Here is a 21,366-nt window from a genome sequence, read left to right as displayed (position 1 = left end):
AAATGGTGAAATAGAGGTCCCAAGGGTCTAAAACGTGTTTTAATGGATAAACTGCCAGTTTAGAACTGTTCCTTGAAGTTCCCAATGCTTCTTTTCTCTCTCTCTCTCTCTCTATCCAATGCTTAATTTAAGGGCAGACTACAGATACACAATTGTTTAAGTGTAAAATCAAAAGTTAAATACGCGATGACTTAAGAATTATGCTATTATATATTAACATTTAAAATACAATTACCTTGGGCTGCAATTGGTTTTTAAAAAAAAAGCTTTAGAAATTATTATGTTGTTTCTGTCCTGGCGTTGGCTGTTTGTTTAAACTCTTTTGAAACGCCAGCTCGTTTTATACAATAGTCGAACGCGAGATTAATAATGAAACATGCATTTAATGTCAATTAATAAGTAGGCGACTTAAACAATTAATATGGTAAATTAAATCGAAACGTGCTGTTTTCGTAACGTAAATGATGCTGATTTCGAGATTACGTCGCTGCGTGAGTCGAATGCGCGCGTCTAAATAAGTAATGAGAAACGTTTTATATTCACACCTGGGGCCGCTCGTGTTTTTTGCGTCTATATACAAAGAGAGTGACATGAATGAACAAAGTGACATAAATGATAGATTTTCAGTACATGCATGCATGGTTGTATAAACAGTTTAGAAACTGCATCGAGCAAATCGAGTCAAATGCTCAAAAGGAGCTATTAGAGAACATCTTGAAAATCACGTTTTCTAATGCCAACACCTCTCTGATACAATAGTCTTTTAACTTCACCTTTTTATTCTGAGTATCGTTCAAATAGGAACACCTTTTATATGGACACCCACCTCAATATACCGGTCATTCCTCTACAAACAGATTTTCTCTCTATAAGAAAGACACTTCTCTAATACAGAAAAACATTTAAACTATGGGCACTCTTGTATTATTAAATCCTTGTACACACTCTACTGGTATAAGGATCTCTTTTAATGCATATATAGACACATCATAAAGAAATTCTTCTAAGAAACACGGTCTTAAATTGAACACTTGTATCCTACAAGAAAAACTATACACTATAAACCATGCACTCTATAGAATAGATAATCCCTCTGTATTGCTGTCTCTCTATATAGATGACTTTCGATATGGCAACTAATCTATAATACAAACACTTCTATGATTAATGGATACTTCTCTGGCTCGAATTATTACTTTCTAGTATACGGGTGTATTGCTTCTACTCGTGATCACGTGGAGTTTTCCTACAGAGTCACAAGACAAAACACAAGCAACTAAAGCGAGTTCCTAATGGTTTGCCTTGCGATTAATATAATTGATTTTAAGAAAACACCATGTTTGCAGCTTTGCTGCGTCTTCGGTCGATATGCCCGGAGTTTCATCGTCAAAGAATTTTATAATCACGCGCTGATAAAGTTCCGGGCATGCAGATGAAGCGCTTTGTGAAACAAATCGTGCTGCGCAGTACAAAAAGAATTAAGCAGTGGGAAGAAGTAACTTCCCACCATTCATTAAAAGCATCTGCAACCATGTTTTGGGGGAATTTACTAGAGGAAAATTCTTTAAGAAAACTTTAAGAGCAGTGTTTCGCGGAAGGAATTTCAAAGTGCTCTGAGCTAAGAATGAATTAAAGTAATGCTAGATATCAGATGAAGCCAGATAAAGCGCGAAGGACTACTTCCGTGTACACGAGCCTCGTTTTCTCCACGTAGCTTTGACTCGAGTTGTTGCATGGCTTAGTTTAGGGAACTGTCAAATTGCTCGTGACCATGCGCATGCCCTTTCAGAGATGTTCATTAATCACTCTTGACCCTTACCTGCGCTCAGTTTAGTCAACTGATGACAAATCTGTACTTTATTAAGAAAAATTCCTGACGTTTTAGTAAAAGCGCCTTCCTCAGAGGAGTTAGTTTATCCGCTAGCCCTTTTACTAATTAACTCTGCTAACGCATGGCTTTGGATTGAAACGTTGGGATAATGAATATCTGGAATCATTGCAGTCGACGATAAGAAAGCTGATGACTGCCTACTTGCATATTTGGCTACTCAGCATCATATTAATACTAATAGCCGCGTGATTTATTGGGTTTTGGATCAAATTCAATTGAACAAAACACGTTCTAATCATTGAAGCAATAGGTTGACAGAGCCATAAACCGTCGACTGGTATAACTATAGTTAGTATACTGTTTTCAGTGTCCAGTTTCTTGGTAAACGTTTACTTTTCATTATTTACGAAATTCTGGCAGGTCTTCAAAGTTCCAAGTAAAGGTTTACCAATCATAACTTCGAGAGGCTGAGAGGTCAGTATCTATAAGCAAACTATGTTAGTATTAGTGATGAAAGTATAATAATTTTTATTATAATTACAGATTGACGTTCAGTGCGGCAAACCATATCGCTTTTCTCGTAGGTAAGTTCCACACATTTGTAATGGATTGTTACAAGAAAAAAAGTGTGAGATTTTCCTCGCAACTTGCAGTGCAATTATAATTTCGAGGGATGTTAGTTTGTAAAGAGTGTTCGAAATGCTATGAAACGTTGGCATATCGTAAGAAATTAAATGATTTGCAGTATCACTATCAGGATTAGAATTGCATTTCAGTTGCAAGGAAAGTAAGTTGCATAGTGTAACGCCGCCTTTAATGCCTTATCAAACTTTGATCCATTTACCTCGTAGACCGTTGTAGTCGACTTTAAGTCCAGTGTTAGCTTTGAAATCGCTATAGTACATGCAGACATCCCCCCCCCTTGCGCGAAGGAACAACGTCTCTTTATCAGGTGGGGGGGAAGCTATGAAAATCAAAAATTCCGAAAGTTGGCAGCATATAAAATTATAATTGATTTTAAGAAAACACTGCGTCTTCGGCCGATATGCCCGGAGTTTCATCGTAAAGAATTTTATAATCACGCGCTGATAAAGTTCCGGGCATGCAGATGAAGCACTTTGTGAAACAAATCGTGCTGCGCAGTACAAAAAGAATTAAGCAGTAGGAAGCAGTAAAAGGCTTCCCACCATTCATTCAAGGCATCCGCAACCATGTTTTGGGGCAATTTTCCAGAGGAAAATTCTTTGAGCAAACTTTAAGAGCAGTGTTTCGCGGAAGGAATTTCTCTAAGGAAGTGCTCTAAGCTAAGAATGAATTAAAGTAATGCTAGATATCAGATGAAGCCAGATGAAGCGCGAATGACTACATCCGTGTACACAAGCCACGTTTTCTCCACGTAGCTTTTGACTCGAGTTGTTGCATGGCTTAAGGTTGGCCGTTGGCATATCGTAAGAAATTAAATGATTTGCAGTATCACTATCCCGGCAGGATTAGAATTGCATAAGTCCAGTGTTAGCTTTGAAATCGCTATATATGTTTAGTACATGCAGACAATCCCCCCCCTTGCGTGAACGAACAACGTCTCTTTATCAGGTGGGGGGAGCTACGAAAATAAAAAATTCCGAAAGTTGGCAGCATATAAAATCGTATCTCGTGATATTCTGCTGATTTTCTCAAAATTCAAATTCTTGAAAATGTCAAAGGTCACAAAGCGGCTTATAATATCTTGTGATTCGTACAACAGAGAAATTGCATCGTAACACTTGGCCTTTCGACAACGGGTAAGGACGCATTCATATACAAGTTAGTTGTAGCTACTTTGCCCAAATACTGTTGTTATTATAGATATAATTATTGAATTACGTTTTACTGCAAGGGCGCTTTTCTTCAGAGATGAGTGACGATTTAGGTCGGTGTTCCACAGTTTTTATAAGACTGCGCCGTTTGAACACATTGTTCTTTTGCACGAGCTTACTACGAAAAATGAAATACTAAAACTGAATTCCGAACGAAATATTTCTATTTCAAATATGAAATAGGACCGATTAAAGCGTTGTATTTACTTTCGGCATTATTTGTCATTCAAACTTCCGCTTTATATTTTTAAATCAGTGTCTCGTGACTGGCTGCCATCAATTGAATAGAAATGGTACTTGGAATATAGACAGCCACGACAGGTCGAAGATTAGCTTCGTTTTTGTATAGGAGAGCGGTATATGGCATGTAGGGTCTGGGGTTTTGATTTAAAAGGATGACTTTCGGGGACTAGCCGTTTTGTTTCGTGATCACGAAGATCGAAGGTTCGCATGACTTGGTGTTTGTTATTTTTATTTCATATATTCGATCAATAATTTGGCACATTTTGGGAAGAGAAATTTTTACATTTCCGCGTTGCTGAAAGTAAAGCATATCTTACTTTCAGATCTGTGGCAGATCGTTTACTTTAGTGTTAGAAGGTAAGATAGCACATAGATAAGGATATCTGTAGCCTGTAAAATCATAACTGTTGTCTGTAAATCAGGGAAAAGCAAAATTTTGTCCCAATATTTATCTTGTGTTATTCTCGTGTTTTATCATGTGATTTATTTCTGCTACATATTTTTTGTAGCTGCCTAATAAAATTCGATGCTGTTGGGCTCTAATTTATATTATGATTCTGTGATGCACTTGGCCTCAGCCCTCAACATCACAGACCGGTTTGGCCCAAAGTCCCAAACATATGCATGGGTCATTCTGCCCCCCTCTTTCCCACCCTGCCTAACAATTTTCCCTTTCCATACTGAACTATACTAGATGGATTGACTGAGAGACTTATTCTATCAAGAGCTTGTTTTCCTAATGCAGTTCTTTGCTCTCCTATATTTGCATCACAGTATTCACCTTCACTATTTGTATTGATTTCATAGAATATGGAACGTTCTTTTGAAGGAACAAGGTCAGTGGATGAGAGCTCACCACTACTAACAGGACTATCAACACCAGCTATAAATGAACAAGAGTCAGCTGGTTCTTCTAAAACTGGGATTTTCTCTTGTGCTGTCATCTGTATACTCTTTACAGAGTTGTGTGAGCGACTGACGTTTTATGGCATCAATGGTAATTTGGTGTTGTTTGCTACTGAGAAAGACCATTTGCATATGCAACCATCCAAAGCCTCGATTTTAGCATATGTGTGGTCAGGTAGGTACATTCTGCCAATATCCCTGTGCCTACATGAAGTCAACCTTGACAGCCTGTATTTTTCCAAATTATATAGGAACATGTTTCACAATGCCAATTATTGGTGGTTGGTTGGCAGACTCGAAATTTGGGAAATTTGCAGTGATATTCTGCAGTGCAATCATCTACCTTATTGGAACGCTGCTATTACCCCTTGCCTCGATTACAAGTGACAAATCAGAACACAGTCAATGGGCTGCAAAAGGCATTCTTATTAATCCAGTTTTTACAAAAGTGGTTTATATCACTGGCTTATTCCTTGTTGCATTTGGAACAGGTGGAATAAAGGCAAATGTTTCCCCATTTGGGGCTGAACAGGTTTCCAACCGAGGACCGGCTGCTATTCAAGGTACTGTTCTCAACTAATATAGCAGGTGAAGCACTAGTTTGTCTTTGCACTATTCACTTATGTAATAGTTGATAAAAGAGTATATTGGCCTTTTTGGGGAAAATTGGAAATACAGATTTGACCAAAATTATCCTTTATACCAATTAGGGTGGACTTGTGAAACAATTAAGTCCGTCTGGAAACCTGTATGAGACCAAGAAAGTCAGTCCATGAACTCATTTAAGATGAGTCTATAATAGTGTGCTTTTCCTATCAAATACAAACGCGTACAAAAGTCGGTCCCAGAACGAAGGCAACCCCCCCCCCTTCCCCAGATAATTTCTTGATGTGCGCCCCTGAACGTACCCTAGGGTCCATACCAAACCTAAGCCCAAAATGCTAAACGAATTTCTCATTGTTATTTTCAAGCCTTCTTCAGTTGGTTTTACTGGTTCATAAACATCGGCGCTCTGCTTGCATTTACCTTTGTCGTGTATATCCAACAGCAAAAGTCTTATTTTTACGGAAATCTCATTCCCGCCTGTTCGCTTGTGCTAGCGCTTATCATTTTCCTCATTGGCAAGCCAAGCTATAAACTTTGTCCACCAACTGGTAGCGTGCTGGAGACGACTCTAGCGATTATGAAGGAGGCGATAAAAAGGTCAAGAAGGCGGAGGTCGTCTGTTTCCAATGATTTTGTCAGCCATTGGCTGGATAGAGCTAAACTGTCTTATGGTGGTTCGTATAGCAACTGGGAGGTTGAAGACGTAAAAAAGGTCTACAGACTTTTGCCGATATTTGCCACTTTTATTTTATACTGGACCGTCTATGCGCAGGTACGCTGTTAAAAATGGCTCTAGTACTGTAGTAGTAATGGCTGTAGACTCTAGTAAAGCCATTTTCAAGGAGGTTTTTCCTTAGACCCCTGTTTAGTTCAAAATCCTGGCTATGCCTCTAGATATTAGTCAATATCAATATCTATTAGATATTAGACTAATGTTTAATGTTATTCTTGTGTGAATATTGTGAATATGTTCATATCGTTAGATTCATCGTTAACATTGATAGTTCTTCTTTAGTACCCGCGTGAGGAGAGGGGACAAATTCGTATCAGTTTTCCTTAGGTTTTCTTGCTCATCACGAACCAAAATTCTCGTTTCTACAGATGAGCACATCAATGGTCTACCAAGGCGAGTACATGGACATCAATATAGGTGGCGGTTTTCTGATTCCCATCGCTTCGCTCGCTCTTCTCGACACTCTGGGTGTCCTTCTTCTCATACCCTTCATGGACAAGATCTTTTACCCTCTTATGGAAAAAGCTGGCTTTCAACGACCAAGCCAACTGAAGCGTATTGGAATCGGCATGGTGATAGCCACTGCGAGCATGGCCTGTGCCGGGGGGATTGAGTTGGTCCGGAGGCACAATTGTTGTATGATGCAACATCGAGAGGGTGGCAATGCTAACGGCACGCGTATTTCCCAAATCACGATATTCTATCAAGTTCCGCAGTACACGTTGGTTGGACTCAGTGAGGTTTTCACCAGCATCACAGGCAAGTTATCCTTTATATGTCGACGTTGATGTAATAATGTATTTCAATTTTCAAACAGGCAGAAAAAAAGCTTATTGTTTATATCGCTTTGCCATATACCGTTTCACCTTGCATGCAAATTAACCCATTTGAGATGTTGTGACCATGGAATAGCCAATAATACTTAACCATTTCAGACCATGTGATTTGACATGTAAAAGATGAATAGGCTGCCCTTACCGTTAACTGGGAATATAGCAAGCTTTCATGAAAAAACTGTTTAATTTTATTTAAATGTTTCATTGTGTAAGTCCGCATTCGTATGAAATAGTTGAAAGAAGACGTGGAATTGTGGGAATGATATAGCAAAAAATACACTTCCCAAATTCGCTTCAGTAAAAAAGTCAAACTAATCAGAGTGCCTAAAATTTATTCCCGTGTGAAATAGTAAATAACGTACCTTTTCAACCGGAAATACTCAATATTTCTGCATTCTGATTGATTGGGTCACTGAAAATGTGAACAACAAACAAAACATAAAGTTCATATAGTTAATGTAAAGTGTAAACCACTGCATGCCAGCTGACGTCTTAATCCATTTTCATTCACTCATTCAGGTCTAGAACTTGCGTACACAGAAGCACCGAAATCTCTTCAAGGTGTAATCATGGGTGTGTACCTTCTAACAACTGGTCTGGGGACTTACATTGGAGCCGCGCTGGTGGCGATAGTCAATGCGATCACCGAAGCAGTCAATGGAAAGGAGGGGAAATGGTATCCGGACACTGATCGAATCAATGAAGGTTATCATTTGGCCTACTACTTCTTTTTGCTCGCATTTATAATGTTCTTAAATTTTATTCTGTACATATTCGTCGCCCTGAGTTTCAAGGTCAAAAAAGAAACGGCGAATCGGGCGGGCGTGTCGAACGGGGCTATGAATGGAGGCGAGCCACCGCCGGGGGGCACAGCAAGAGTTGCGCAGGATAATTCTTGGAGCTCTTCTGCAAGAGTGTCTAATTGATGATAATTACTGACCGCATGTTCGGTTCGTTGTATTTATTTTTCACAACATCTCCAGGGCAGATAAACGTTTTTACAAACGTAGATTGTAATGAAAATGATTTCTAAACAATTAGATAATTCCACTTCCTTCGTCTTATATAAACGTGAATTAGACGTTGAAAACCCGTAGGTCAGATGATGAAACTCAGATGATGAGTTTCAAACAAAAGGCTGAGTTTAGCTTTTATAAATCCGAAAAAAATAATATCATAATTAACAAATTCTAGATTTCAGAAAGCTAAATGTCGGGAAAAAGAACAACTCCCCTCAAAATTTTGTACATTTTCAAATTATTTTTTGTGAAAACATTAAATGAGACTTTAATATATACGAGAAAGATCTCAAGACGCAAAGACTCAAAAAATTTCATTTATTTTATATAAACAGTGGCCTGTTTTAAGTGTTTTTATAATCTTTCATGGTAGTCTCAGCCTAAATTGGCTAAAATTAAACAACAATAGTTCATCTTTGGTACTTTTGCCTAAATATAAACTTCGAAACTCAAACATAGTTTTAAAATAGTTTCCATTTTTGTGCATGAAAATAATGTAGAAATATATATACTGTAATGTTTTAGTGTATTATAAATTAAATTTTTGAATTTCTGATAATTTGTGAAACGGGTTAAATTTTTGCATGGGTATTAAATACCAGAAAACAGTAACAAAAAAATACGTTTTTTGAATGCTGTTAATTAATTTGAATTGACAGTTCATATTCATATAATTACATTACAAATGATCCAAAAAATATTCTCCTACAATAATTTTTATTCTACCCCAATAAACAGCGCGCAATTAAAGGACTTGAATTTTACGTTAATCAACGTCAAGTGCAAACAAGTGCAAGTAATTGTCCAAGATAGTATCTTCGTACCCAGGTCCTTCCGCGTACGACGCGACAGCCTGATTAGCAAGTCTCAGATTGTCCCAGCTTCTTTAGCTTTTATTATGGCGGACTTTGGTTAGCCTGTGAGCAGGCACATGATTATGAACTTGCCTACTAACATATCGCAATCTTGGCATAATGTTCTTAGATGCATGTCGTCCCACGGGGATTTACATTACATAAAGTCCACCTAACCCTTATTCATAATAAATATAGTGAACATTGATTTTATATATTTAATGTTTTTCTTATATTATCCGTCATTGCACATTAGCTATTATCAGGCTATTATTCACTCCAGACAAATGACCATCGTTCATATGCAAACTTGGAGCTCTTCAAAGAATTACACAGGTCTAAAAGAAACAAAAAATCTGGTAAGTATATACCTATCCCATAACTTCTTCAGAAAACTGGTAAAGTTATGGCCAATATTCGTAAAGTTTGTTTATAGATTGTTCATAACGTGGCCTTTATACTGAGAGATAACGGTGCTTTTCGGGAAAAACTATATCCAAGGTTAGCTTAGCTAAAACTTAAGTTTTGTAGTACTGCATGGTGTGATTATTTCAAGGAATGAAGGAAAGAAACTTTTACCCCTTCTCTTTCCCTATTTTGGATGTTTTCGTGCACACCAGGGGGAGGGGGTGATTGGCGGCGTCCTGTTCTTCTTTGAAGCACTTGCTGTTGTCGTTGTTGTTGTCTTTGATGCTGTTGTGGCACGCCAACTCCAACCCTCGCTTGTTCTTCCTGATGGAGTTGCCTCGCGAACTGCAAACTAAAAGGTAGAACTTGGAAGATTAACCGTCGATTTGTGTTAAAGTTTAGAGTTTAGACTAACCGAAGGTTGCTCTTTCGCTCGTTAATACGATAAGGGCTATTTCCACTGTCGCGTTTTTTGTACGTACGAATACGCACGTAAACGTTTAAAATCAATTAAATGATACTTATGAAACAACGATTGAATACATGCTGTTGATGATTTGGTGTGTTCTTTCTGGCATAAAATTAATTAGCTATATAGATAACAACTTAGAAAGTTTTACGCGTGTGTACGTAGCTACGTGCAAAAAACGCGACAGCGAAAAGCAGGCCTGTTCATATGAGATGGGCTAGCTCGGCAGTGCCGGGATTTCGCTTCACATATTATTTCACTATATTTGTAAGATTGCATTCATATGGAACCGGGCCAGCCTGGCTCTGGTGAGATTGGCCGCCTGAACGATCCCGGCTAAACCGGGCTGGCCCGTCTCATATGAACGTCTCATAATCTAAGTAATCTTACTCAGATTAAAGAAAGCGAAAGATGATTTTAAGAGCCATGGGTGCATGTGTCTGGCCTTAATAAAAACTAAGGCATACGAACTTGCTTAACTTTATGGTACAACCATAAAGTCCTTATACAACACTTATTATACTTGGAAACTTACTCGTAGAATTCCTGTTCGCTCATATCATTTCCCCGGTTTTCTTGGGGGTGTAGTGCGGCGTCGGGTAACTGGGGCTGTGCTGGGGAAGATGGTTGCGGCCCTTGTTGTTGTTCGTTCTGGATTGACAAGGCTAACATGTAGCTGTGGTAAAATTGGAGTTGTTTATAATGTCAAACGTTGTTTATTTCGTAGGACGGGGGAGGGGGTTCTGTGAGTTGTAAGTCCGCCCAAATGCAAAATCTTAGAATGTGCCCCAAACGATTTGTGGCGCGCATGTCGACAGGGATTAGTACTCGGTTCTCCCCGCCAACTATTGTTCAATAGTTTCAGTCTTTGAGAACTTTTTAAATTTTCGTGTAAACATTTTAACACTATTGTAGGTAAACAGTTCTCACTGGTCGTCGCTGGTACATATACAATCAAATATGTGAACGCTTTTAGGATGTGGGAAAAACGGGAAAAATATCATATTCAGACAAGATATTTAAAATGCCAGAAGCCAATATATCAATGTAAGTAAAATCGTTACCGTAGGCAAAATTCACAGAGAGAGAACAATTTTTCCAAGCTAAATCGACTTACTCTTGGTCCTCTTGGGATAAAGCGGGGTTGCCCGTTGACCAGTTGGACTGCACAGGCTCGTTTTTCATTGATAAGCTTTTGAAATTGCAATCAACGAACACACCACTTCCATCCACGTTTGATAACGTTTGCCAAACAATTTTGTCCTCGGTCAGAAAACCTTGGTCGGTCAGAAGCAGAAATAATTCACCCTGCATGAAAATAAGAGTTCGTTTTGATGGCCAACTGCAATACGATTTAGTGAGATGAATTTGTCAATTTGGGTAGTTTTCATGCCAAAGTCTTGAGCATATATTTGTTGACTTATTTCAAGGCTTTCTGTCAAGAAATACACAAACTAGTTTTGTTAATTGTAGGACTCAATTAGACTTCTTGATCATAGTCTACCTTATGTTTGTACAATGTACTGAAATGATTATTTCTGAAAAACACACATAATTCATCTCGGTTTAATTTAGCGTTCAACTCGCAGACACCATGATATGTGAGCTGGTTCGCTGTATCTTGGAGGAACGTCTCTGCTAAAAGACCTTCGAAAATATGGTTGATTGTTATTAATCAGAAATTTTCTATACACAAATTAGCTTTAAATATACATCTAACATACCCTCAGATGATAATTCACTATCTTCATTACTTTCTTTACTTGCAACAATTTTCTCTACCAGTTGATTATAACTAAGGTTCTTTATCGCCTTTTTGTATTCGGTACTCTGGGGATCAACCAGCCATCCATGATAAAGGTGAATACTCAATAAGTCAAATATTACACATTCTGGTGTAAATTCAAATTCACCAACACTATGGGAACACAAAATATAAATTAAAACTTGGCCAATAGATTACAACTCTGTCAAAAACCTTAAAATCTGAGGAAGACTACAAAATCTTAGTATGAGCACATTAGAATATTTTAGAATATTTGCAAATATTGACCAGAGATTCTCCTCTGTGTAATGGTAGTTGAACCACACAATTAGCTACTTCAATTTTAAACAACACGTACCCTGTAAATCTAACATTGACGTCCAGACCAGTTTTGAGTTTTGGCAAAATGCCCAAAGCATCTTGCATGTTTTGTTCAAAGTTTCTTTGTGCTCCTTCTGCTAAATTCTGAAAGAAATACATGAAAGAAATTAACAGTACATATATACTTTATTGAAAATAAGTCTGACTAAGTTACTAGGTTAGGTTAATTAGTTTTACAAATTATGTCTTTTGTGCATGGCCCCAAGAATTACATTACAGACTATAGGGAAACCTGAAATTTGGACATCTATATTAGATTTTGTTGTTTCAAAGACCTCTTTGGCCTTTAAAGACCTTTGAAAACAACCATTGCAGACCTTTAAAAACCACCTATGCAGAAACTGAACTATTATATACTAAACAGCAATACTACACAGGTGCATGCATGAAAAAAAGGGGGAGAGTTGAGCTCATGTGGGAAAATTTTTCATTTTTCCTTGACTGGTTGATCCATTATTGGTTACACCATGCACCAACCTCTGGAATCTCCTTTAGCACAACATCACCCAAATAATCCATAAGTTGCTGCGTGGTGACCATTTCTTGCATGCTTGGGAATTCAATAACTCTCCTTAATAACAAAATATTTATAATTGCAAGTAAAGGGCATGGGCCATTATCATTCTGCGTAACAATGGCGGTCTTCATTCCTTTCCACGTTATCCATTTGACGTAATGTGGACTATTATTGTCATCTAAATATTCATTTTGATCGGGTTCATTTTGGCTACCACCAGTTTTTGGTCCTTGTGAACTGCTTGGACCACCTGGATCATCGTTTTTCTCGTCAAATTTGGATTCTTCGACATTATTTTTAGTATCGTCAGTCTTTGATTCTCCAGAATTATTGATGTCGTTCGTATTCCTTTGGCCATTCTCTGATTCGTCTGTGGAGTTAGTCGATTTTGACCTATTAACATCACTCATGTTACTTTCGTTAATAATTTCGCTATTCGTCGGTTGTTTTAAAGAATTAGACTGCACTTTTTCGGCTTCTTTGCTATCTGCAATTGGGCTATTTTCGGCATGTTCCCAATGAACAGGTGTATCTTTCAAATCAACGTGTGTTTCTTTCTTTTTATCCGTCAAATCGCTTGAAACCGCATCGGTATGTCCATCCTGAGATTCATCTATCATAACATCAATCCCAGCGAGTGTGTTTGGTTCTAATTGTTTGGTTCCATCATCTTCTTCCAAATTCGACGTAGAATTGTTCTCCTCGTCCATTACGTCGATATCGTTTATACTTTATACCCTCATTCAAACTCTGTTTACCCTCAGAATCATTCAATTTCTCGTTTTCTGCCGACGGGGATGAATTCACGTTATGGATTTTAGCAATTTCCTTCACATAAAATCATTTTAGGCGCCATTATATAAAAGCAAACACAATATCAAAGTGTGTTTATATTTTGTCAATGAAAGTCGCCATGTTATGTTTCTGGAAACGAAATGTAACATTTTTGTATAAACCGGAAACGTAGAAAAAATGCACCCTGATCTATTAATTGTACTGGACCATGATTGTCACGCTACTTTTGCAAATGAATGAAGAATGCTGTGATCAGCCGATCGATCTGTACTCTGTGCGATTGTGCGTCCGAATTGTCCTAAACAATCGTATGTTTCTGTCCTCTTGTTTGTTTTTTTGATAACCAGCTAAGTTCATTTCATTTTAACTAAAGAAAACGAAGCCGAACAAGTATTTTTCGGCCCAATCTCTTTCTCCCTGCGAATGCGATCTTGCGACTTCGATCACTGGAATGACTTCGGTGGTTGACTTCCATTCAGTACTTTTATTGAGATCAAAATGGCGGGAAAATTAAACAATTCTCCCCAGTTCTCTCATGAGTTACACGTTTTTGTTACATCTTTGATGTTCATTTCAAAAATTTAATTTGTTACTTTACACTGCGGTTTGGCGTTTAAATTTTGTTCTAATCTGGTCCTCATCGTTTACTAGAAAAGTCTGCAATTTAACGGTGAGTTTTAGCATCGTAACGTGGCATGAAAATACCTGGTGAATACTTTTGTGTGAATACACAATTCGGTGATTCAATCAGGGCATACCTTTGGTGTTACAGAACTTGTATTGGGTGGTTTTCAAACTCACGCTTTGGTTGTTTTGAACTGAGAAGTGCGGTTTGACTGAATGTATTTACGATTTCCCCTCGTTCTTCTAAAAACCCTAAATAGTCCAGCCTTTGATGCAATAATAAAGGTACTGATGTTTCCTTACGTACGTTGAACACTGATCGCAGGAATCCTTCAATTCACTTTATAATACTGATCAATACTGTCTAACAGCGAAACGGTGTTGAAGCACTGTAGAAATGATAAAACTATCTAGAATAGAGTTGATATAAATATGAATACAATTTATAAGCATTTTATTTACAATTGATGTATTTGATTGTACAATTGTTGATATGCTAGCACTGATGTTTAAAATACTATTGTTATGTCTTAAATATAATGTTTATGATTGCTTATTAATGGTTCTCGTGGCTTAAGACTTGCTGCCAAGATCTACACCATTGGTCAAGAATAAATGGCAGATGAATTTGAATGACAACCAAGTCTACAGTTTGTTAACAAGCTTGTAAACGAACTGTTTATCAGATCTTGTGAACAACTTGCTATAAGATTGACAAATACTAATTAATTTAGTACAATTCAATAACCATTAGTTGGTAGTGCACCATCTTGCTTGAGAGTTGAAAACTCTGATTGGAAGTTCTCTTTAAATGCAATGCAACATTGGTAACTTTATCGATAAAATGCATTTTATGTCTATAATTTGATTTCACTGTCTTTGGTGCATTTTAGGCCTATATTCATAATTTATTATATATGGAAATCACTGTCAAATAATGATGAAATGTATGAAAATTTAAATGCTTTCTATATTCGAAGATACTGTTGTTTGACGGTAACAAGTTGTTGACAAGCCTGACTTTCAGCAAACACTTGAAAATCCCTACTTGGATGTTCATTTAACTTGGGTGCACGCCCATAAACTGCGCGTGTTGATGTTCACGAAACGCGTGTTTTTTATGCTCAAAAAACGCTTGCGATTACGTTCATAGCTGGCTCTACCATGATGCCATTTCACTGTAAATTTATACCACTCTTTTTTTATTTTAATCTATATCTTTCATACATTATCGCTGCGAATAGGCGTTGTGTCCGAGGACTCGGGCATCCTATAGTCTACGCCCCCATTTCCATTAACTTCTACGGTGGGTGGAAGCGGTTTTAAAAATTTCCAAGCAAGCATGAAAAATAATGTTGTGAAGAATTTTGAGATGGTTGCCACGGCAGCGGTGACGTTGATTAGCTTTTCGTTGTCGTATTCGAGACAGTTGCCACGACTACCACACCTGAAGAACAGCGAGAAAATACCTGAAATGTCGTCCAAAAAATTCATGGTACAACTATAGAATACCCCGCATGCGAGAGTACTATGTAAACTGGCTACGTGTATATCTTTTGGTTACATTTAGGGTTAAGGTGAGGGTTAGGGTTAGGGTTGGGGTTAGAGTTACCAAGTGGTCAAGTAGCCATGTAGCCAAGTAGCCATATAGCCATGCATGTTGGCAAGTAGCCATTAGGCACGTAGCCATGTAGCCACGTAGCTATGTAGCCATGTAGCCATGTAGCCATGTGGCCACGCATGTAGCCATCGGTGGCCACGCATGTAGCCATGTAGTCATGTAGCCATGTAGCCATGCAAGTAGCCATGTAGCCATGTAGTCGTGTTGGTATAGGAATAAGGAAGAGATGTTCGCATGTATGTTGCCAGGTAGCCACAGGAAAACAACACTGACATGTGGCGGGGTATTCTATAGTTACTCCCTTGGATTAACAGCTAAATTTAACTGAGGAAAAAATCAACTTACTTATCTTGCCACAATATGCATGTTGTATCAATAAGTTTTCCGTAAATAATGGGGCCTGGTATCGCTCCAAGTAAACGGATAAATATCATCTGCCATCCTAATGCGTACGCTTTCAGACGGTCAGGCACGGATCTGTAAAAGTACCACGATAACGTATCGATGAAGCGAGAATTGGTTGAAATAATATTGGGCAACGTCGTATTTAAAAAATTTTTCGATGATTTCAGACACTTTCAAAAACAATAGAGTTGTTTTGACTGAAAACATTTCGTTTTTCGAAATTCGAGATGTAGTTTGTTTAACATGATAACGCAAATTTCAACATATGTTCACGCAAATAACAGTAAATAGATTATTTCCTTGTGTCATGCATGGCCAAACTCGTGTTCGTGTTTATAACGGGACAATTTTCATAGAATACGTACTAAATTTTCATAGGAAAGTTGTAGGAAATCAATCGGATTATGGTTCGTTTAGGAACAATTGGAGTTGTGGTTCGTTTAGGAACAAATCAACATTTGAATAATTATAGTAAATAAGTTACCTGAGAATAGCGATGACTGTTGGTGTTTGCGCGAGGAATGATGTGAAGCCAAAGAGTGCTGTAAGGAGGACAAATATTGCAGCCTTTACACCACATTTTGACGGACATTTACCGTAAGCTAACTCCTCACTGCTTGAGCATCGGCAGCCTGTAAAAACCTGAATGAAAGATGTATGTTATTTGAGATTTATTCTCAGAACTTGTGGCTTAAACTCAAGAATTGAAATATGAAAGTTAAAATACCATTTTGTCCTCTTGTTTCGTTGTGCATCTTGCTATACACGGAGAGCGATAGGTTGTTTTTCTTTGAGTGTCGCAGACCGGGAAGTACAACCAGTTTGTGCAGTCACAGTTCACGTTGCAGTCTGAGATTAACTCGTTGGTTCTGTGGAAAACGAGATGGGTAAGTATTAGTGCTGTGGGATGGCTTGGTATTGTATGGTGTGTGGTATGTTATGTACTGATGTGGTATGTTATGATATTGGTATGGTATATGGTATGCAACCAACCTATTCCCAACTGGCAGTGTCAATCCAACGACCTCTTGTCCTGAACATTGCGTTGTCAAATACAACAGGCCCACAATCATACTTATGAACGTTGTGATGCACACCGTTTTTGTTGCTTGGATACCGTTCAGCTCCATTCTTTTGTTAATGTAGGCACCTATTAGTTTATAATGTGATTGAGTTGGTACATGTGTTAGGTTTATAGTGTTTTTAGCCTTGGTATGACAGACAAAAGGCCCGTTCACACGATCCAACTTTGTCAGATCCAATTCACTTCTGACGTATGAAATGTAGTCTGTTATTGGTAAAGCAATACTGCATTGGTTTTAGTTGATTTGCAACCCATATACATTGCAAGTTAATAGACTATAAAACATCCATCAAAAGTGATTTGGAACAAAATTGGATCTTGTTCTTGATATAAAACCATGATCACTCCTATATTTCTTCCTAAAGTTTTTTACTCACCTAATATTTGTCCAGCTAATATGGGCAGCACAACAGCGGTACCATAAAGCCAGCTTAGCTCGGACAACGGCGTACTGAAGAGAACGTATATGACTTTCGGAAAGAACGCCATTGCTGCGGTGATGACGAAATACTCCAGCGCGCTCCCGAAGCACAGGAATATATACCCAGGAATAAAGAATAACTCCCTGGTTACCGTTGGAAGCTTTTTAATGTCCATATGACTCATGGTTTCAGAAAATTGAAATACCTATAGATCACAGATTAGGACTTATTTAGAGAGGGATTCACATTTGGCTTAACGTTATATGGTTCACTTATTGTTGGATGAGGCTGCTCTAAACCGTTCCCTTGATATTGGGGAATGTTTTGTTACGTGGTGTTACTACTACCAGTTTCCACAAATAGAGCTAGTTCTATTTATATTGGTCGGTCAGTTCTAAGCTGCCTTCTATGAAGCTACGTATCCCTTTCTGTTCGTATTTTGAACAGAAGGAAACGTAAACTATTTATCTGGATGGCTGTATCTATTTGGAAATAAATGTATCCTAATTGTCCAGTGTGCAACATATCATAAAAGGAAACTGATATAATGATATATAAAGCATCTTTGGGGGAAATATTAAGAGAGTTCGGTACAGATCGTTTGAAGGGTAACACCTCATCACGCTGATGGAAACCTATGGCAACTTCATTTATGTCAGGAGCACTAACAGTTCAACCGGCTCTTTATTATATAGAGGGACAACGCTAACCATAATCCCGCCCCACTTGTCAATTTCGAGCGATTATGAGATAAGCGAACTTAAGACATTCTTCAAATGTTTATTTGAGACCTGAGTTTTTACTCACATGCGACTCATCACTTCCATTGTTTTCACTGCCAAGTGAATATTTTCTTCCGATTTTCCTAGGAAAGCCGAGCATCCACACAGAAAGAAGTATGGCCATAACGATGCCTATGACATTTCCTATCCACCAGTTTCCAACCCACCTGGGATCGTTCACGGTCAGCTCGGTGGTCGTTCCTGTGTCGACGTAGAATGACAAGAATATACCGCCCAATAGGAAACCACAGGCAGACCCTAGCCAAGAATGAGCATGTATGTAAGTACTATGACTTACATTCACAAACTTCTAGTTTATACTGAATAGACTGCTATATCATGTGAAAATTGTCTCTAAAGTCCTGTGTATTGGAGAGGCGTGCCGGGACGGGATATTTTGCCATCCCGCGCTTACATGATTGTTTTTCAAAGGCGATGTTTACTCACGGGAACCCGTGACGAGTATTTCTCCCGGGAATACCATATTGTTCAGTGACGTTGGTCAAATAATGCAATGTCAGCGTAATATTGTCAAGCCAGATCGAGCGTTTATATGACAAAATACGTCCCTAAAGCGGGATCTCGCACGAACATATATACAAACATATACAAGGCGAGATCCCGGTCATTGTCACGTCCCGCCTCTCATATAAACAGGGCCTAAATGTCCGGTATAAATAGTCATCTCATCAGTATATAGATATTTTTACCTATATGACATTTTACTTCCATTGGCAATTTGACTCATATGGACATTTTACTCTCATGGACAATTAGACCATATAGACGTTTTATTCTCACGGGCATTTGACCCATATATATAGACATTTTACCCTCACGGATATTTTTACTCATATATGGACAACAATTTAACCACATGACCAATTTAACCAGGGACGCTTATTACTTACCTACGGTCCCAGAGGAGCCGAAAAACCCAATGTAAATTGGTGCGATTTTCTTTTTCACGCTTTCGTCTAAATATGCAACGCCCAGGACATACAGAGGCGCCCCTGCGATTCCGATTAAAAACATTCCGAAGCAGAATATGGCTGGATAATACCACTTTCCCAATGCTTTGTTATCACACACATCTTTGTCGGTGGCATTGACCGCGCACACGTCAGGAAGTTGTTTTTCGCCTAAATAATTGACAACATTTAAAGCTTGAGCAAACCATCTTGCTGAAGAGTCTTATGTACCTAAACTGGCAAATCTTTATGGGCATATGAGAATCGCTAGGAAGTTTTCATAGGTTTCCAAACATTTTGGAAGATCCCAGAGACGCTGAACATGATTTCTCCTATCATGATTTCATGAATATTTCATGATTCACCAAATCATTTCGCAAATCTGTCTCGTGATACCTCGTTGTCTCGCGATATCTTGTTTCATTTGGCTGAATATTTCAGTTCATTCATTAGGCATAGTGTACCATCAGTAGCGTAGCCAGCCTGAGGATATGACAATATCCAGCTATGTAAATTTCGAGTTTTATAATTATTCAATTTCCTGAGAAATTTATTGTTTTCACAGTCAATGAACACCAAAATATTAGCATAGCGGGACAAATCGTCAGGCTGGCTACGCTACTGTGTACCATTACAGACTCGCAGTCCTTACCTGCTTCGTACTTGCCAATGATTAGATGCGGTAGTATGAACACGAAGTTAGAAATACCGAGGATGAAGAGGGCCCAGCCCAACCAACGGGACTTGCTTTGCTGTCCACCGTAGTAGCTGACGAACACGGTCACAAACAGGCACGCTACATCGTACATGCTAGTGACTATGCCCATCGTTGAACTAAAAGAAACGGCGTCGAGCAATTCAATATATCGTTAAAAAGACAGTTTTCAGCCGGACACGAAATGTTGGGTGTTCTATTAGGACCGCAGGTGGACCAGAAATATGTGTGTCCAGTTTCACATATTACGGTCAGTGGCACACACTTGCGAGTGTACGTCACTGGCCGCAATATATTGAACTGGACACGCTATTTCTGGGCTACGTAGTTAGCAGGAGCTTTCATGCACAGTAGCATGTTTTCGGCAATACGTTATTAATAAAATAGTTTAACTTTTTATAAATGTTACCTTGAGAGACCAAATCGCTTCTCTATGGTGGACACCGATACAGAATAGGTACCATTGATAACCATGCTCAGACAAAAGTAGAACAGACACAAAAACGCGAGTAGCCATCGTGAAGTATTGAAACATTGTAGGCTGTTGGGACGAATATTGAACCAACCAAAACGGGTAGACGACATTTTCTGCCAAAAAAAATACGGACAGTTGATATAAGTGTAATCCATATATATTATCCTTAAATGACGTTTCCAACAAACTTGTTAAGGTCTGTTCACACGACCCAATTTTGCTGGTTCCAATTCACTTCTGACGTATGGAATGTAGTTTGTTATTGATAGAGCAGCACTGCTTTCGCTTAAGTATTTGGCGCCCATATACTTTGCAAGTAAACAGACTATTAAGCATCCATCATGAGTGAATTGGATCGTGTTAACAGACCTTTAAATGCGTGGTTTAGAAGCGATAAAAAGTTCATCCAATATAAGTAAATTTATTTAATTAACTTAGAAAAACCGATTTCCATGGCAACATTTTAAAACATATTTGTAAATATTAGATTCGGATGTCTCCTGCCTGAACCCAATTTTTCCTTGTGTTGTGCAAGTCAGGTTGATCATTGCTTATTTACACAAACTGAATGAAAGCGGACATTATTGGCCGGAAATGGTATATTACGTCCCAGCATGCATCAGTGGGGAACGCGTGCTCCTGTGTCGAGACATTGTGAAATTAGGCAGCAAGTGGGGTACAGTGCTTTGACTGTATGGCTGGGTGGTCTTGTATACAAGATTAATCGATCAGACAACATGAAGGCCCGATGTTTATATCAATTTTAACTATTTTACAGTCCAAGAAAAACCTATCTGAGCCGATCTAAGGTGGTATAATAACGGCCTAAAATAGGCAAAAACACTTCTCAATTTTGTCAAGAAAACATGTAGTTATTCAACATGCAAACTTATTTAAAGACACTGTTTGTAGACGTTATATTGGAACATATCTGACAGTAACATGCCGTATAGTTCGAGGGTGACGTTACATCTAGACTGACTTTACAAGCAAATACGCCGAATCGCTGAATAAGATTCTTCGAGTCGCAGTGAAAACCACCATAGCC

The 21,366-nt window shown here is 38.4% G+C and overlaps 3 protein-coding genes across 8 annotated transcripts; 1 reads left to right on the top strand and 2 right to left on the bottom strand.

Annotated features, from left to right (window-relative positions):
* Window positions 1-2,214: 2,214 nt before the first annotated feature.
* Window positions 2,215-8,496, top strand: LOC114518426 (solute carrier family 15 member 4-like). Of its 6 annotated transcripts, none has more exons than XM_028538418.1 (7): window positions 2,215-2,305; window positions 2,375-2,415; window positions 4,738-5,011; window positions 5,088-5,399; window positions 5,808-6,214; window positions 6,544-6,934; window positions 7,531-8,496. In XM_028538418.1, the coding sequence occupies exons 3-7, from the start codon at window positions 4,741-4,743 to the stop codon at window positions 7,935-7,937; spliced, it is 1,788 nt and encodes a 595-aa protein (XP_028394219.1). In that variant the 5' UTR covers window positions 2,215-2,305; window positions 2,375-2,415; window positions 4,738-4,740; the 3' UTR covers window positions 7,938-8,496. The 6 variants fall into 6 exon arrangements, with proteins under 6 accessions (XP_028394219.1, XP_028394216.1, XP_028394218.1 ...); XM_028538417.1 differs by lacking the exons at window positions 2,215-2,305; window positions 2,375-2,415 and adding exons at window positions 3,532-3,612; window positions 4,254-4,287; XM_028538416.1 differs by lacking the exons at window positions 2,215-2,305; window positions 2,375-2,415 and adding exons at window positions 3,957-4,131; window positions 4,254-4,287.
* A 194-nt stretch (window positions 8,497-8,690) lies between these two features.
* On the bottom strand, window positions 8,691-13,343 carry LOC114518448 (ubiquitin carboxyl-terminal hydrolase MINDY-1-like). Its single transcript, XM_028538437.1, has 8 exons — window positions 12,385-13,343; window positions 11,885-11,991; window positions 11,486-11,679; window positions 11,266-11,408; window positions 10,879-11,069; window positions 10,297-10,437; window positions 9,464-9,644; window positions 8,691-9,222 (listed from the first exon to the last, which is right to left on the bottom strand). Exons 1-8 carry the CDS (start codon window positions 13,132-13,134, stop codon window positions 9,205-9,207), a joined length of 1,725 nt encoding a protein of 574 aa, XP_028394238.1. The 5' UTR covers window positions 13,135-13,343; the 3' UTR covers window positions 8,691-9,204.
* Window positions 13,344-14,337: 994 nt separating this feature from the next.
* Window positions 14,338-19,955, bottom strand: LOC114517970 (solute carrier organic anion transporter family member 4A1-like). The gene is made up of 9 exons (XM_028537825.1): window positions 19,781-19,955; window positions 19,069-19,299; window positions 18,183-18,415; window positions 17,331-17,580; window positions 16,863-17,019; window positions 16,597-16,738; window positions 16,354-16,511; window positions 15,810-15,941; window positions 14,338-15,290 (listed from the first exon to the last, which is right to left on the bottom strand). The coding sequence occupies exons 1-9, from the start codon at window positions 19,953-19,955 to the stop codon at window positions 15,065-15,067; spliced, it is 1,704 nt and encodes a 567-aa protein (XP_028393626.1). The 3' UTR covers window positions 14,338-15,064.
* Between the last annotated feature and the right edge of the window lie 1,411 nt (window positions 19,956-21,366).

This window comes from Dendronephthya gigantea, unplaced genomic scaffold (assembly GCF_004324835.1).
Source record: "Dendronephthya gigantea isolate DGI-Jeju-01 unplaced genomic scaffold, DenGig_1.0 000010F, whole genome shotgun sequence".
Lineage (NCBI taxonomy): Eukaryota > Metazoa > Cnidaria > Anthozoa > Malacalcyonacea > Nephtheidae > Dendronephthya > Dendronephthya gigantea.
The sequence above is the reverse complement of the archived record's forward strand: the minus strand, read 5'-3'. Positions and strand labels throughout refer to the sequence as shown.